We start from the raw sequence: 18,021 nt of genomic DNA, 5'->3' as shown, positions 1-18,021 counted from the left end.
CTCCTCCAGCCATGTACCAGCCTCTCCTCTTGCCACCACAGCACTGCAGGGCAGGGAGGAAGCTGCTCAACGCCAGTGCCACAACTGCTCCTTCCCTGAGGGTGTTTTTGTGGGAAGGCTCCACAAAAAGCTCATGCCATCACACCATCGACCATAACAAGCACTGTGGCCCCATGGCAGGCAGGGAATGGGGTTTGGAGGTGTGAAAAATGTGTATTTTATGATTGGCTTTTGGCAAATATTAAAATGAATATTATATGTGTTGTGTTAGAAAGTAATGCTGTATTAATTCTCTTAAGTAGTGTGGTAAATATAGTTTTAGGTTATAGCAAAATGTTAAAATAGAAACTATGCTATGTTGGATGCTTTTTTTTAAAGAAAGGACTTGCACAGAGATAGCAGCCACAGGACACCTGAATCTTTCAGAGAAAGAGAATTTATTGCCCCATTATCAGGAGAAACAAACTTCTTCCTGCCTCAATGCCATTAGGATTAGGAGGAAGAAGTTGACACTGACCAGACAGAATCCTTTGTTTGAATGGAATTTATTAATCATGTATGAAATGTATGAATATGCAACAGGCTGTTGCTTTTAAGGGTTAATCCTCTGTTAAGTGTGTCCTTTTTCGGGCTTATTTTGCTCAGAGAAAGGTACCCGGAGGTCCGTAACTCTTTGTTTCTATTGTCTCATATTGTCCTTATTCAAATTGTCCAAGATTTTTATTACTCTAATTATATTGCTATTTTTATAACCATTTTATTACTATTAAACTTTTAAAATTTTAAAAACAAATTATTGCTGTTTTTCACAGAGGGCAGTAGCTGTTGTCCCAAAATAAGTTATTTGACTTGGTATGCCAGAGGCCAATCCACACACAGAGCTGAGATATTTGATTTATTCACAGTTCTGCACAGAAAAGGGCGCTGGGTGACAAAGCCTCAATGCCAGCATGATAACTACCAAAACCTTTAAATATTTATACATTTTAGTAAACAAAGACATTAATGTTCACTGGCTAAAAGTTACATGGTTATTAATTAGTATTCTGTCTTCTGCTTATTAATGATTCTCTTGGTTCTCCTGTTAATTAGTCCCATACTCAGTCTTTCCCTTCTTTTTGGTCAGTGGATTTCTTGGTGGTCACCACCTCCCTCTGCCAGAATTACATTTTACCCAACTGGAGCTGGTTCAGCACAGTTGCTGAGCTGTCTTTATTAGTTTCTTCCTTATCTTTGGGGTCCTGCCAAATGTCCTTGTGGCCCATAAATTCTGCATTCTCTGTGTCCACTCTCAGCCGCACATCCTTCTCCCCAGGCTTTGTTAACCTCCCCCGAGGTGAGAGATCACCTCGAGCCCTAAACCTTTGCAAGGTAGCCCTACCCACAAGTAATTTGGGACGTCACTCAGGGATTGCTCGTCAGCCGCTATTTCAGGGGTTAAATCCCCTTTCCTGTTGTCTAGGGTTGGAAGCACACGAAGATCAGACATCACCCCACGTCCTTTCTCACGGAAATTTCGAGATATTCCGCGTTTTGCACCAATTGGGGCCAACAGGGACGCACGGGCCCGGCCCTCCCTCAGCGTTTCCCGCCAAAGCCGCGGGCGGGGCGGGGCCGGGGCGGGGCCGGGCGCGCGGGTTTGGCGCGCAGGGCGGCCCGCGCTTCCCGCCGCGGCCATGTCTCGGCAGAGCACCCTGCTCCGCTTCTTCTCCAAGGCCCCGCCGGCCGCCACCGAGGCCCGTAGCGCCTCGGGGGAGCGGAATGGCCTGCAGGCCCAAGGCAGCCCCCCGGGCGGGGCGGGCCGAGCGGCGGCGCGGCGCGGTGAGAACGGCGAGAAGGGCGCGGGGGACGGCGCGGCCGCCAAGGCCAACAAGGCCCCCAGGTACCGGCGGGGACGCGGGAGGGGAGAGCGGGAAGGGGAGGCGGGACGGAGCTGCGGCGGCCGGTGGTGGGAGCGGGACCCGCGGGGTGTCCGTGTGTCGCTGTCGCCCCGTGGCTGGCAGTGCCCGCCATTCCCTGGATGCGCTGCCCGGCCGGGCCCGCTGCGGCCTGGGCTCCCGGTGGGACAACGGGACACCTGCGGGCGCGGGCTGTGCTGCTTGGATGTAGCGCTGCACGCGTGTTTAGATTTGCTTTCCGTGCTGTGTCACAGAGGGGCACACTGGGTCAGGCTGAAGGGGAGCACAGTGGGGCATGTGGCCCAACCTCGCTGCTCGAGCAGGGTTAACCCGCTCGAATAGGGACATCCCGCTCGAAGAGGGACATCCCGCTCGAATAGGGACATCCCAGAGCACACGGCACAGGGCTGTGTTCAGTTTTTAGTACCTCCAGGGAGGGCGGCTCCGCCTCTCCGCCCAATCAGTTCCAGCGCACAGTCACACACACACACAGTCAATAAGTTTTTCCTTGTGGTCCGGTGGAACTTTGTGCCCTTTGTCTCGTGTCCTTATGCTTGGTATTACTAAGGAAAGCCTGGCTCCATCTTCTTGGCACCCCCTCATTTAGGCATTTATATATATTGATGAAGTCCCCCTCAGTCATCTCTCCTCAGGGCTGAACATGCCCGGCTCCCTCAGCCTTTCCTCTTAAGAGAGATGCTCCTTCCCCATAATCATCATTGTTGCCCTCTGCTGGAGCCGCTCCAGGAGCTCCATGTCTCTCTTGTGCTGAGCACCGCGATGGCAAGTGTCCCCCGTGTCAGCACGCTGAGTGTCACTGGTGGTTGGGTCACAGCCTGCAGGAGTGTCCCAGCCATCATCTGTGAAAGTGTGGCAGTGAAATCTGTGGGAAGGAGGAGAGAGCAAATAAAAGCTGCGCCAGGTGCTTTGCAGTGCAGGTAGAGTTTTTTTATTTATTCACTTTTTTTGTAGCCTGAGGGGTTTTTAAGTCTTACTCTTTTCTTAAGGTGCCAGGTTGAAAATTAGTTTCTACAGGAAAAGGGCATGTAGTGACAGGGCGAGAGGGAATGGCTTCAACTGAAAGAGAGTAGGTCTAATTAGATTTCAGGAAGAAATTCTTCACTGTGAGACTGGTGAGGCACTGGCACAGGTTGGATGTGGATGCTCCACCCATGGAAGTGCTCAAGGCCAGGCTGGATGGGGGCTCTGAGTAACCTGGGATAGTGGGAGGTGTCCCTGTGCATGGCAGGGGGCTGGGACCAGGTGGTCTTTAGGGTCCCTTTGAGCCCAGATCATTCTGTGATAAAGCTCTGTCTCTGTGGGAATCCTGCAGAACTTGGAGGAGCAAATCGAAGTTTAGGATAAGCGTTGGTGGTGGTATGGAAGAGCTGTGTAATCCAGGTTGGAGAGCAAAATGCTCAGCAGCAGTGCGCAGTGACATTTGTGAAGAGAGCTGTTCCAGATGTCTGTGTTCCTTAAATGACACATTTGTTGTCTCTGCAGTGTCTCCTGTGAATATTCTCCTGGGGACATGGTGTGGGCCAAGATGGAAGGCTATCCCTGGTGGCCATGTCTCATTTACAACCACCCCACGGAAAGGACAATAGTCAGAGGAAAAGGAAAATCCACTCGTGTCCACGTGCAGTTCTTTGATGACAGCCCTACGAGGGGCTGGATCAGTGTTAAATACCTGAAGCCATATAAAGGTAAGAGATAGGAACAAAACTGTTTGAAATGGAAACATGCCACTTGTTTTGGAATTACAGGCTTGGAATATAGGATATATTATTCTCCATAGAGAAGAGCAGCAAAACCAAGAGTAGAACTGAACATGTTTTGTGTTTTGTAAGCGACAAGTTTTTGAGGGTTGCAGATACATTTATGTTTATACAGTTCTTGAAACATAAAACACTAAGCCCTTTCATTTATTATATTAGAACAACTAATTAAGCCAACTTAAGCCTTACTGATGTTTGGAGATATTTCCTTATTTCAGTATAAAAATGATGTAAAGGTAAACCCAGTATTTCCACTTTTAGCCCTGAAATCCTTCAAATTCTAGGAGTGTCAAACCCAGTTTTTAAGCAGCTTTTTAGGAACTGTAGTATGTCCAGAATTAAAAGGCTAGGCCCAGGATATTGGGTAAATAAAATTAATTCTGCTGCAGTGTTTGTTCTCAGTAGTGCAGCAGTTTTGTAAATAAAATATATAACTTCAGAATTGAGTGTTGGTAAGGACAGTGCTGGTAGTTACAGATCAGAGTTGGTGTTTGTGATACTGACAAAATGGCATGGCTAACTAGTGAAAATCAAATGTAATAATGAGTTAACATTTTGCGTAATAAATCTCACCATTTTAGTAAACATAATCTGTTTTCCCCTTTTTTCATAATTTTACTGTTGCTGAAAATAAAATAATTGGCTGTAAACTGTCTTATTAGTCGAATACTTCATATGTAGTACAGTATTTCTGATGCCCTGTAGGATTTGCTTGTGTCACTGAAAAAAAACTGTCACTGAATTTAAATAGTTTCTTCCTTTATACAGTCAGAGTTCCATCTCATGATCATGTAGCCACATCTTTGTCTCCTTTGTACTTCAGTGTGCTGCACTTCAGCCACAGTTTTAAATTAAAATGGTAATGTTATTGCCATGAGTGTTAGCATAATTTATTGCAAATAAATTGGTCCATGGGTATATGTGTCCTTCCCCAAAGTATTTGAAAACAATCAAAATATTCTGAGAGCTTGTAGCTGTACTTAGAAGCAAATGCAGGTAAGGGAAATTAATCTGTTTGCCAAAACAAAGTTTAAGCACAGGTACATAGTTCTATCACAGAAAAAGTGTTGAATGCAGAACAGATTAAAAAGATTTAAAATACCTATTTGCTTTAAATTCAAACAAAAAGCATTTTTATATACAAAAGAAAAGTGTTAGAGTCTTTGGGTAAGAAAATGGGTAAGTTTCTTGGGTTGTGTTATTTTTTGTAGCTGAGTAAGTGCAGAGAGCACAGGGCCAGACCTGTAACAGGTGGGCAGGAAGAAGTGGAGGTGCACAACAGTTGCTTCAGTGAATATGCAGGTGTTGCACCCTTGAGTGTGCAGCTCAATTATATGAGATGATTTTTCTTCTGATGTCGTTCAGTTACATTTAATATTGATGCAAAATACTTTTAGACTGCCTCACTGCATTTGGAAATCCAAAAGGGGGATCTGGATTGTTAATGTGTTGCCTTTGTGCTGTGGAAGCAGCTACTTGTAACTCCCTGCTTTGCTACTGCAAACTGGGGGTTGCTTGTGAGCCAGAATTTTGTTTGAGTTGTTTCTGGGGTGTTTCCAAGTCTGCTGCCTTTGTGTGCCACTGGGTTAGAGCTGAAGCTGCAGTCAGCAGTGGTGGATGGAGGGGTTCACAAGAGTGGGGAAAAGGGCCTGAAATCAGTCTGTGGATGGTTGGCTCTGGGTTAGTGTGTGTGCAGGTGGTGGCAGGAGGAGGAGGAGGAGGGGATGCAGCAGTTATTAATAGCAGGCTTTGTTCCCTGCCCTGCAGTGGCAGCCTGGGTGCCCAGTGTGATTGGCCATCAGCTAATCTGGCTGATGGGCTGGGCTGGGTGCCTGGCTGCACTCACAGCAGCACTTTGCAGGCCAGCAGAGCTCTCAGGGCTGTGCCACAGGTGGCTTGTGCCTAGAAAGTGAAGATAACTCTGGCTGAGCTTACCTGGTCACTGCCAAAACAGCCCTGTGGTCTCAGTCAGGCCTGTCTGCTGCTCTGCCAGTGTTAAACTCAGTACTAACTACAGTGGGAGTGAGTCAGAGCTCAGCCCAGGAGTGCTCACATGTGCTAATGAGTTACAGAAATAGAAGCAATTCTTCAGGTGTTCATGGAGGTAGGCATTTCGTTTGTGAATGTGTGTACTTTCCCCAGAGGTGGTTCAGCAGAATGAAGGAGTGATAGATTGCTATATTTAAGATGTGGTGGGAATGAGTGGTAGCAGCTAAAAACCAGGAATTTAGTTATATGAATGCTAGTTGTCTGAATGCATTTAAAAGTGAACTATGATCACTGTCAAGACTAGCATTTAGCATTTGTTCTTAACAAATCTGTTTTTTACAGGTTCATCAGACAAAGAGACAATGAAGGGAGGTATGTTTTACAGCACAAAGCCTGAAATTAAGAGAGCCATGGTGCTGGCAGATGATGCCATGAGCAAAGATAAAACCAAGAGGCTTGAACTGGCAGTATGCAATGAGCCTTCAGACACAGAGGAGGAAGAGGAAGAAGTGGAGGTAAAATGTTTCTTAATTGCTGTCACTTGCAGAAATATTGCTAGAACTTAGAAGCTGTGACTTGGAGCTGAGCATGGAATATCCTGCAGTTCTCTGGTACAGTAATCACAGCTTATCTCCTCGTTAATCTTGCACACATATGTATCCATTTGTTTTTGTTTTTTTTTTTGTACTGCTTCTGTGTTGTCAGGTCATATGCTGGTCTCTCATCTTTTCTAGTTGGAAAGACAAGTCTCTTTGGTGTTCTGTATGGTAAGGACTGACCTCAGAATCTACTCAACTTCTCTGACTCTCTCCACTCATCACTCCCTGGCAACCTACTTTTTCACCCAGAAGTGCTTTTTTCTGAGGCATCATTTTATCTTCTCTGTCTGCTATTCATAGTCCAAATTGCCCTAAGTTTGATCTGGAGTTTAAGTGTATCTTAATATATAAATTTATAGCTTATTGACTTCATCTGAGGCATCAAATTGCATTTTTGGTGCCCACCCTCATCTTGTGGAGGAGCACTAAAATGCCAGTTCTTGCACTGCTAACAGCAGTCTTGATGGAGTAACTAAAAAGTGATGTTTTATTGTGTTGTATTCATGTTGTGTTGATTCAGCTATTATTTCAGAAGCACCATATGCCTTGGAATAGATTTCTTTGGAGAGGAATGGTATGAGGACACTGTCAGTGGAATGGTGGCTTCCCTTAGCTCATATACTCAGTCTCCAGTGTGACAGTGCCCCAAGGGACAGGTGCCACTCCAGGCATTGTGTTGTGTGCAGTGGCACTGTACTCACTGCAGTCCCTCCACTGCTGGTTTTCTATTAAAGTTTGAGGCTGAAAAGGCAAATAACAGAGTTATTTTATCATTTATTTATCTTTCCTTTCTCTTACATGTGCCATATTCTTTTTCTGTGCAGTTTAAATGCTTTGTTCATCAGCATCACATATGCACAGTAATGAATGAGTCTTTAAAGAATAGAAATAGGAGTGATTATGCCACTGGCCAGTAGAAGTTAGTTGTCCAGAAAAAACCTGGGTTCTGTTAAGGTACTTGGAATTGGCTGTGGCTCTGCTGTCTCTTGCTTGAAGCATCATAGGTACTGCGTTACTGCACATTTTTGCACTTCTTTGTGCAGCAGTATTTGTAGCCAGAATTATCTGCAGACAAGGTAATTTCTTTTTCCAGGAGATGAGTGAAAATGCATCAGGCAACAGTGAAGACTGCAATAGTGAGGAGGATGTGAAAAGCAATAAGCGGGTGATGAGCAGGGAAAGAGCTGTGAAAGCCAAGAGAAGGAGAGTGTTGGATTCTGACAGTGACCACGATGGCTCTGATGTGGAGTTCAAGCCTGATGGGAAAGAAGCAGCCAGCAGTGAGGAAGCCAGCAGTGGGGTGGATGAAAATGAGTCTTCTGACACAGAGACAGAGGCAGAGAGTGTTGCAGAGAGCCCTGTAAAAGTCCCTTCTAAACGCAAGAGAAGAGAGGTGAAAAAGCCTGCTAAAAGGAGTAGCCTGGGAAATGACTGTTCTGAAACACCCAAAAGAGCAGCAGCAGTCTCTTCGGATGCCAAGTCTAAGCTGACATCCTTTGCAGCACCTGAAAGTTTTGAATCTCAAGCAAATGCTTGCAGCGGCGGCGCTGGCGGCTTCGCGGCGTGGGAGCACGAGAAGCTGGAGTGGCTGCAGGAGGGGAAGAGGAGGGATGCGCACAGGCGGCGTCAGGGTGACCCTGACTACGACCCCTGCACTCTGCACGTGCCCGAGGATTACCTCAACAAGTGCACGCCGGGCGTGCGGAGGTGGTGGCAGCTCAAGAGCCAGAACTTCGACGCCGTGATTTGCTACAAGGTGGGGAAGTTCTACGAGCTGTACCACATGGACGCGGTCACCGGCGTCAACGAGCTGGGCCTCATCTTCATGAAGGGCACCTGGGCCCACTCGGGCTTTCCAGAGACCGCGTTCGGCCGCTTCTCCGACGTCCTGGTGCAGAAGGGCTACAAGGTGGCGCGCGTGGAGCAGACGGAAACGCCCGAGATGATGGAGGCGCGCTGCAGGGCCGCGGGCCACTCCGGCAGGTCTGACAAGGTGGTGCGGCGGGAGATCTGCAGGATCATCACCAAGGGAACGCAGACCTACAGCGTCATGGACTGCGACCCCTCCGAGAACCACAGCCGGTTCCTGCTGAGCGTGAAGGAGGACGAGGACGCGGCCGGGACGCGCCTCTACGGCGTCTGCTTCGTCGACACCTCCATGGGGAAGTTCCACGTCGGGCAGTTCCCTGACGACCGCCACTGCTCCAGGTTCAGGACTTTGGTAGCTCACTACACCCCTGTGCAGGTGCTGTTTGAGAAGGGCAACCTCTCTGTGGACACACAGAAGATACTGAAGGGCTCGCTGGTTTCTTGCATTCAGGAAGGGCTGACCTCGGGTTCCCAGTTCTGGAATGCGTCTAAAACACTAAAAGTCCTTCTTGAGGAAGGATATTTCAAGGAGAAGCAGAATTCTGAAAATGGATGTTCTCTGCCCTCTGTAATCAAATCTCTGACTTCAGAGAGTGACTCCCTGGGATTAACTCCTGGTGAAAACAGTGAGTTAGCTTTGTCAGCTCTTGGGGGATGTGTCTTCTATCTCAAAAAATGTCTGATTGATCAGGAGCTGTTATCACAGGCAAACTTTGAGGAATATGTCCCTGTGGATATTGCTACAGCAAAAACCACGAGTTCAAGTAGTTTGTTTGGCAGAACTGGCCAGCGGATGGTGCTGGATGGAGTCACCCTGATGAATTTGGAAGTCCTGCAGAATGGAACCAATGGAAGCACTGAAGGTACCTTGTTGGAAAGGATTGATTCTTGCTGTACACCATTCGGGAAGCGACTCCTGAAACAGTGGCTCTGCGCTCCTCTCTGTAATCCTAAATCCATCAATGATCGTTTGGACGCTGTCGAGGACCTCCTGGCTGTGCCAGATAAAATGTCTGAAGTCACTGAGTACCTCAAGAAACTGCCTGACCTTGAGAGACTGCTCAGCAAAATTCACAGCATTGGGTCACCACTCAAAAGTCAGAACCATCCTGACAGCAGGGCCATCTTCTATGAAGAACTCAAGTACAGCAAGAAAAAAATCGCTGACTTTCTGTCTACCCTGGAGGGATTCAAAATAATGAATGAAATTGTCGAGTTCATGGAGGAGTTCGCCAGTGACTTCAAATCCAGAGTCCTGAGGCAGCTGGTCACCCGCAAAGCCCAAAATCCCGATGGCCGCTTCCCAGACCTGAGCGCGGAGCTCACCAGGTGGGACACGGCCTTTGATCACAACCAGGCTCGGAAGACAGGAGTGATCACCCCCAAGCTGGGCTTTGACCCCGATTACGACGGAGCGCTGGAGGATATCAGAGCTGTCGAGGAGGACCTGCGCAAGTACCTGGACAAGCAGCGCAAGCTGCTTGGGTCCAAATCCGTGCAGTACTGGGGGACGGGCAAGAACCGGTACCAGATGGAGATCCCAGAAAGTGTCATCTCCCGAAGCCTGCCCGAGGAGTACGAGCTGAGGTCCAGCAGGAAGGGCTACAAGCGCTACTGGACCAAGGAGATCGAGAGGATGCTGGCTGCCATGGTGAACGCCGAGGAGCGCCGCGACGCCGCCCTCAAGGACTGCATGAGGCGCCTCTTCTACAACTTCGACAAGAACAGCAAGGACTGGCAGACAGCTGTGGAGTGCATTGCTGTGCTGGGTAAGCTTTGCCTCCTTCTGACACGGTAAAACTACCCCTGTGCTGGTGAAATCTGATCTGGGGAAGCTCGTTGCCAGCTCTTGACTTGTTTGTAAGCTCCTGATTGTGGTAAAGGCTTTGATAATTAGCAGTGATTCCCTGTTTCATTCCTGTTGTGTGGTTGAAGATGTGCAGCCAAGTGTTTCTCCCAGTTCAGTGTAGCCTGGTGGGCCTCACTGCTTCCAGAGCCTTGTGTGTGGATTAGTAGCTTATTAAATGGAGCTATAAAAATCTAACCTGCTGGTAAGTTTTTTTTATCTGAGCAGGATGATTTCTGGCCATCCTTTAAAAAATATAAGTACTCAGTGTTGAGCCTTGAAGAAGGTAGTCTACTAAGAAGGTTTCCCCAAATCCTCCTTATTTCTGGGATAGAGCAATCTCCTGTATTCCCTTCTCAGGACTGGCATACTTCTGTCCTGTGGATTTTCTGCTAGGATGAGGCACTCTGGGATGTCTTTGTTCCAGGGAGAAATGAAAGCAGTCTCTGAATGCCACTAGAGCAGAAAAGGGAGGGCGGGCAGGCAGGGAGTGTTGGCTGGGAATGGATTTGCTGGGAGAGCTGGGAAGCAGTCACATCAGCCACACCACAGCTCAGGGCAAGTGCTGAATTGGTTCCCAGCAGGGAGGAATTCAGTGTCCAGGCTCAGCTGTAATGTGTGTACATAAAGCCTCTAAAATCATGAACGGTCTCGTTGTGTGGGTGATAGCTTTTAGAACCTCAGGGCTCAGCTAACTGAGGGGTCTTGTGCTGCTGCTTCCTGCTGGACACACAGAGTTTTAATATTTATACAGTTTTCCACTGGCAACTTTCAAGCAGAATTAGGATTCTTCCCAAAGTAATTCACTGTCACAGAAGCTGATTTCCTCCTAGTTCTAAATGAAAAACCAGTGCAATAAATTATTGTTTTATTAATGAATTCTTGAAATAAAATGATGTGGGTTTTAAAGACTTTTGAACTAAAATAACTTTAGGGGAGCATTTTTATCATTACATCTATAGAAATCTGGAAGGAATGAGGAAAGACACTGCAAATATTCCCACCTTTTACTTGTTCTGGAGTCCTTCGTGGGTGTTTCCCTTATGAGGAAAATGGAATAAAATAGAAAAGTGTTTCTACAAAATTGCTGTTCAATGAGTAAATTAATTCCTGTGTATGAAGAAATTTGAAAGTGTGACTGACTGGAATTGCTCTTCATTTTCTAGATGTCTTGATGTCCCTTGCTCACTACAGTCAAGGTGGTGATGGACCTCTGTGCCGACCTGTAATCCTGCTGCCTACAGATAATGCTCCTCCCTTCCTGGAACTTCGAAATTCCCGCCATCCTTGCATCACAAAAACTTTCTTTGGGGATGATTTTATTCCCAATGACATCGTGATAGGCATCAAGGATGAAGACAGCAGCAGTGAGGCCTCCTGTGTGCTGGTAACTGGCCCCAACATGGGTGGCAAATCTACTCTCATGAGACAGGTGATTGTCATGTGTCCCAGGCTTCCTCTGGGGTTTGGGAGAGGGAATTACAGGGCCTGGCTGTCATGGCTGTCACAGGAGGTCCCAGAAAGTGCTCATGTTCAGAGAGATTTTCTGCTTTAGGGAGGGATAAGTTTTATTTGTCCTAGGAGAGTTGGTTGGGAAGAAGTGATAGAGTACGGTTTATCTTTTTCAAGTGACCTACCCAGGACTTGGCATCGGCTGGCGAAAGATGCTTCTGCAGGTTGAACAAGCTGAAACTAGAGATCAGCAGGGAGGTTGCTTTATAAGCACTGCTTGCTGTGATAATTTGTGTTTTGAAGGCTTTCAGAGTAGTTCAGTCCTGCCAGAGCTGATGCTGCTGCAGCCTGGAGCTGTTAAAGCAGCGGGAAGCTTTATGTACTCCAGTTCCTGTTTTAGGGGAAACACACCTTCGTGCCCTCGTTGTGCGTGTGGAGCTGAAGCTGCAAACACCATTGCAAACGTGCCTGTCCCTGTTTGCTGTGCAGGCTGGTCTCCTGGTGGTCATGGCCCAGCTGGGGTGCTACGTGCCCGCGGAGTCCTGCAGGCTCACGCCCATCGACCGCGTGTTCACGCGCCTCGGCGCCTCCGACAGGATCATGGCCGGTGAGTGCCTCGCACACAGCTGCCTGCACTGGGGGCTCCTGTTGAAAGTGAAGGGAGACGACCCATCTTGTTGTTGATCAGCATCGGCTCCGATTTATTGATCAAATCAGCCACTTTTATAACGGTGTTAATTGACTTCATGCATATTGCAAAATCCGAGCTCACGATAGGCTACAGAGAAAACTCTAACCCCTCCTTTTGTTTACAGTACCTGTGGTTTGTTTATTGAACACAGGATCACTGTTCTCAGAGAGCCCAAGGACAGAATGTCTGCCTGTTATGGGAAGACTGAGAACCTAATTATTTACAGAATCAAGCCTGGGAAATGCTGCTTTACAGCTACCTTTTACTTTTCCCTCAGCTGTATACCTTCATGGCCTCTTTCTTTAAGCCATGCTTGAACCAGGCTCTCCACAGGCTCCAGCTTCCTGCTCCTGCTTCCAGTGGCAAGCTGGAAAGGGAACAGCATTTTGCAGGAAGAGCTGTACACTCTTCATTTCTTGTTCAGAGTGGAGACAGGATTGTATTTAGGCTTTATTTTTTCATGCGTGCGTCCGTTCGATTTTTGACAGACTCACGGGATCACTTCCTAATGAATTTTAATATTAAAAGCCTAACTCCCAGCTGGATGCAAGTCTGAGGAATATCCTTTTTAGAATTGATTATATTCTGCTCTCACTGATACCTTTTTGTAAGTGTTCTGAAATAGGACAGTGATGTTGGGGCAGCTGTTGCACAAGAGTTGTTTTTGTACCTTCCTGCAAGGACTATAGAAGTCCCTTGTTTCAATCATTACGTTTGAAATCTGATTTCTTCTGATGAGCACGAGAGGCAGATGTCCTTCTTGGAAGCAGTAGTTGACAGTTCTTGGAGTATTTTGTTCCTTTAATGGAGAGGAAGACACAAGTGGAGGATGACAAAAGTGGAATGGTAAAGTCTGCCAGTGGTGATGGGCAAAGTGCCACTGGGCTAGAAAAATAAAATGATTGTTGTGCTAAGAGTAGTATCAGTGCTCATTAAGGAGGGCACAGGTTTTCTGTGATCTCTCTGCTGAAAAATGTGGGTCAGTGAATATGAAAGGAGTTAAGCCCACTGAACTTGTTGCACAGAAGGAATTTGGAAATGAGTCATTCCAAGTTCTTAATTAAAAAAAATATTGACACTTCCCCAAATCAAGGCTTTTCTTCTCAGCTACAGAATGTTACTAAGGCTTTCTTTGCCCAGCTTGTCTCCATTTTGTTTAATTTCAGTATAAGAAGGAATCAAAAGCGTGAAAGAATACTTAAATGTTTATGGTAGAGATGAGAAGGGCCCTTCCTTCGTGAGAGATGGTCTAGCAAAATGTGGCATTTTCAATTTTTTTTCAGTTAACTGAGAATTATACTTCTGATTTGACATTTCAATTGTGAGGGTAAGCACTGCAGAGAACGAGCTGTGAAATCTGTTCTTGATGCATTTGTTTGCACACTGTGTAGACAGGAAAGCACAGAAAAAGTTGGTCCACAGCAGTCACTTTGTAATGGATGTCAGCAGGACTTTTAATAAGTTAATTTTTTCAATAATAAAATTTTAGGGCTTTATTTTCTGAAGAGAATAAATGGTTATTCTTAAATATTGTTGAAACCATTAAATCCTGGTAATTTCTTTAAATAAATGTAGAACATCAGGATTGGTGGATGCTGCTTAGTAATTCATGTTAGAAAACTTATGTTAGAGCAAAACAGTGTTCATGCAGCATGAGTGCAGGAAAGAAATGCTTGCCTTTAATGGAATAAATTGCATTAATTGCTGCTACTTGTAATTATTTGTAATGATCTCCACAAAGAACAAGTAAATCCTGACTTTGTAAGTGTGGGTTTATCATGTGGAAGGGTGTGAATAATTGAGTACTTCTGCTCATAATCTGCTAAAACAAATTTCAGGTGTAACTTTCAGGCTTTGTATTATCTGGGTTGCTGAAACTCCCATGAGATGCTTGAGCCTTAGCAGCAGAATATTCCTTTTGTCATACTTAATTCAAGGAGAGAACGTACACATAAAGCCTTTATTATCCAGATAGTTCCCTCCTGACATCACAACCAAACCAGTAATTCCAGTCTCTCAGTCTTTGATTTTCTGCTTGGTTTTTTTTTACTGGAAAGCCACACACACCTTCAGCCTGTCCTGTGTATTCACAGCAAGAAAGGGACAAAAATTCTCCCCATTGTAGCATTTGTGCCCCTCTTTTTGTCCAGCTGTTACTTTTGACTGGTGCTATTAAAAGTAAGCAGGTGTGTTGGCCTGAAAACTTAAGTAAGTGTGCTTGTGCTTATTCCTGTACTCTAAAGGAACCAAAACTTGTTTTTTTCTGGCAAATGGCAACCTGCTGTTTTCACTCTGGAAAAAAAGTGTCATGTTTTTGTTCATCATCAGTTAGCTACCGAGTTTCATTTTAGCTTAACCAAGATTCTAGCACAGATTAAATGAGGTTTTAGTTGTGGTTCTCTGATCTTTGACTTACTTTGTGGCTTTTTTTTTTGGTCATTTCCTTTAAAGGTGAAAGTACCTTCTTTGTTGAATTGAGTGAGACTTCCAGCATTCTGCAGCATGCAACAGAGCATTCCCTTGTTCTCGTGGACGAGCTGGGTAATTAGACTGTTTTGTAATAGATGGAAGCTAAATCTGTGGGATGAAAGACTGGCTGCAAGGTTTTTGGGCTGTCTGAAAGGCAGCCAAGTACACAGGGCCAGTTTCACCATAGTGATGCTGGTGTGTCAGCCTCTCTAACATGAACACATCTTGGGTGCCCTGGGAACTCATCACCACCTCCCACCCCCAGTCATTATTACCCTATTTCCAGCTGTGGTTTCCTGCTTTTGCTTTGCATAATTACTTGCAGCAAACCTCAGGAGAGCAGAAACATCTTTTTTCTGCAGTGCAGAAGAGGCTGATTGTTATGGGGCCAACACCCAGCTCACCTTTCCCTGCTGCTGGTGGCTCTCACCCCTCACTGCTGTTTGTCTTGCACACAGTGGGGAGGGGAACAAACACACACTGGGGGGTGTCTGTCTGTCCAGCAGCACGCGAGCTGTGGGCTGACTTTACGAGTGTGCCACAGGTGTCAAACACACACTGGGGGGTGTCTGTCTGTCCAGCAGCACGCGAACTGTGGGCTGACTTTACGAGTGTGCCACAGGTGTCAAACACACACTGTGGGGTGTCTGTCTGTCCAGCAGCACGCGAGCTGTGGGCTGACTTTACGAGTGTGCCACAGGTGTCAAACACACACTGGGGGGTGTCTGTCTGTCCAGCAGCATGCGAGCTGTGGGCTGACTTTACGAGTGTGCCACAGGTGTTAAACACACACTGTGGGGTGTCTGTCTGTCCAGCAGCAAGCGAGCTGTGGGCTGACTTTACGAGTGTGCCACAGGTGTTAAACACACACTGGGGGGTGTCTGTCTGTCCAGCAGCAAGCGAGCTGTGGGCTGACTTTACGAGTGTGCCACAGGTGTCAAACACACTGTGGGGTGTCTGTCTGTCCAGCAGCACGCGAGCTGTGGGCTGACTTTACGAGTGTGCCACAGGTGTCCCGTTGTGTCTGCAGGCAGAGGCACGGCCACGTTTGACGGCACGGCCATAGCCAGCGCGGTGGTGGAGGAGCTGGCGCAGAGGATCCGCTGCCGGACGCTCTTCTCCACTCACTACCACTCCCTGGTGGAGGACCATGCCCACAGCCGGGCCGTGCGCCTGGGACACATGGTATGTATGCCTGGCAGCATGGGCTTCTCCCTGCTGGGGCTTTCCTGCTGTTCTGTGCTCTTCTGCCCTGAGAAATGGCTGGTTTGGGAACAGGACACGGTGTCCCATGCCTTTCTTAGGCTGCAGGTCAGTTTTGCAAACTCTAACTTGTGGCTTGCTCTTCCCAGGCATGCATGGTTGAAAATGAGAGTGAGGATCCAAGCCAGGAAACAATTACGTTCCTGTACAAGTTCATTGAAGGAGCCTGCCCAAAGAGCTACGGCTTCAACGCTGCAAGACTTGCAGATATTCCAGAGGAAGTCATTCAGAAGGGGCACAGAAAAGCCAAAGAGTTTGAAAAAGCAACCATCTCACTGAGGATATTTAGGTAAGGCCCAGGCTTTCTGTACCTAAGTTAAAATGGGTTCCTATAAGCCATTTTAAATTTTTTATTTGGGCAGTGGCTTTTGCTCAGTCACAGCAACTACTTTTGTGAACATCAGATGTTCACAGGGAGGGAGGGAGGGAGGTACTATGGGAGGGCAGAGATGCTGAGCAGTATTTTATGCCTTGGGTCACTGTGCCAGTCTGAATTTGCACACAGAGGTGCTGTGGGGGGGGATGTGCTGGCAGCCTTTACACCAGGCCCAGCATCCATGTCTCCTAAAGCTGTTGCAGGGATGGCAATCTCAAGCTCTGGCCCTCAGTGTCCCTGTCAGTAAAGGTGGTTGTTCCCCCAGGTACCTGTGCCAGGTGGTGGATGGAGCAACCTGTGACGCAAACGCGGTTCGGAAACTCACGGCGATGATCGACCGGCTTTAGGAACTCGCACGGGTTTCTCAAGAAGGTGGGAGCAGACAACATTATGATCTAATAAACTTTATTTTTTAAAAATGACCATTTTTCCATTGTCTTTCCTAGGAAATTAAACCCTTTAATTCATACCTACCCTCTACATAATGGTTATTGAGTACTCCACAATATATTAAGTCTAGATGTTATGGTACATGCATACACTTTCAGGCTGTTGATTACCCACTGTCACCAATACACATAAATGGAAAAAAGCTATGAAACTGTATAGGGCTGTATATATACTTGTCTCAGCTTCATTAGAGCAGGAAATTGCTGTGATTTCCAGCAGGTTATGTAAGTAATGTCCAGACTGTTCAAAAAAAACTATGAACAGAGTAAAAGTACAAGACTGTTTTGAGGAGACTTTCTACTGTGTACTTTAAAACATAGTAAAATTTCTTTCACAAAACTTAGTTACATGGGTACTTTGTTTTATAGTGCATTATAGTCTAGGAAGTCTCATTAAAACACTCGCTTTTCTTTCTTTTGTTAGGGTGGTTTGAGTACAGACTATTGCTGGGGCAGGGGAGGAGATTATTCTAACTTCAGAGGACACCAGAAAAATTGCTGGATATAATTTAAGATTAGTGTTTTCTCTTTCATAGAAAGAACGTACATACTGGGACATGAGTACAGTTACAGCAAGTCTAGGTGTGCTAACAAAACAGGACACATTCAAGTACAATAAGATTTTTTGCTTGAAATTAGAAACAAACTACATGAGATTAAAGCATTAAAATCATATTTCTCAATCTGAATAAATGTTAAAAAATCAAAAGAAATGCAGAAGTGCTAGCTCACATTTTTACCATGTTACAAAAGCGATTGGTACCCATGTCCATAAAGGCAGCAACAAAGAATGCTGCTTGTCTACAGAATAGTACTACTGCAAATTGGACTGCGTTTCAATGCTACTTGTAAAAACACCAGCTCTCAGAAGTTGGTATCTGTACAAAATTGCAGCTTATTTTTCTTCACTTCTGTCCCTTCAAAGTCTTTGTTTACACAGTAATGCTAAAACGCCCAGTTCTGTTATCCTGAGTCAACATATTGCCACTTTCTTTTTTGGTAGGTTGAGCTCCATAGTGTCAACACCTCACACATCCGCTTTAATACAGTCTCTTTCTGCAGAAATGGGCAAGTGTAACTTCCTCCAAAAAAAAAGTTTTAATAGTTATGATATTAGAATGGCAGGACTTTCTTTCTGAAAAGGAATTCAGTTGTGCTGCAATGTATTAGATTCTATAGGTGGAGCAGAGTCATATAGTGTATCTGTATCGTGTGTAGGCTCTCCGGCGAGCGTACAGGGATTGGACAGTGTTCCAGCACCACAGTCACAGAAAAACCTACAACACAGAGAGACAGCTCTTAGTGCCCATGCCCTCCTGCTCTGGAGCAGCCCCACACCCTG

The 18,021-nt window shown here is 46.3% G+C and overlaps 2 protein-coding genes across 3 annotated transcripts in view; one reads left to right on the top strand and one right to left on the bottom strand.

The window, feature by feature from the left end:
* Nucleotides 1–1,785: 1,785 nt before the first annotated feature.
* On the top strand, nucleotides 1,786–16,650 carry MSH6 (mutS homolog 6). Its single transcript, XM_058019478.1, has 10 exons — nucleotides 1,786–1,882; nucleotides 3,402–3,604; nucleotides 6,008–6,180; nucleotides 7,358–9,902; nucleotides 11,146–11,411; nucleotides 11,921–12,038; nucleotides 14,574–14,663; nucleotides 15,622–15,776; nucleotides 15,944–16,143; nucleotides 16,496–16,650. Exons 2-10 carry the CDS (start codon nucleotides 3,430–3,432, stop codon nucleotides 16,575–16,577), a joined length of 3,804 nt encoding a protein of 1,267 aa, XP_057875461.1. The 5' UTR covers nucleotides 1,786–1,882; nucleotides 3,402–3,429; the 3' UTR covers nucleotides 16,578–16,650.
* Nucleotides 16,619–18,021, bottom strand: part of FBXO11 (F-box protein 11) — a 70,136-nt gene continuing 68,733 nt past the window's right edge. For both annotated transcript variants that reach the window (XM_058019481.1, XM_058019479.1), the window contains exon 23: nucleotides 16,619–17,956. In XM_058019481.1, coding sequence (XP_057875464.1) covers nucleotides 17,827–17,956 — 130 coding nt within the window. In that variant the 3' untranslated portion in view covers nucleotides 16,619–17,826. The remainder of the gene's footprint in view (nucleotides 17,957–18,021) is intronic.

Source organism: Melospiza georgiana, chromosome 3, assembly GCF_028018845.1.
Source record: "Melospiza georgiana isolate bMelGeo1 chromosome 3, bMelGeo1.pri, whole genome shotgun sequence".
Classification (NCBI taxonomy): domain Eukaryota; kingdom Metazoa; phylum Chordata; class Aves; order Passeriformes; family Passerellidae; genus Melospiza; species Melospiza georgiana.
The sequence above is the reverse complement of the archived record's forward strand: the minus strand, read 5'-3'. Positions and strand labels throughout refer to the sequence as shown.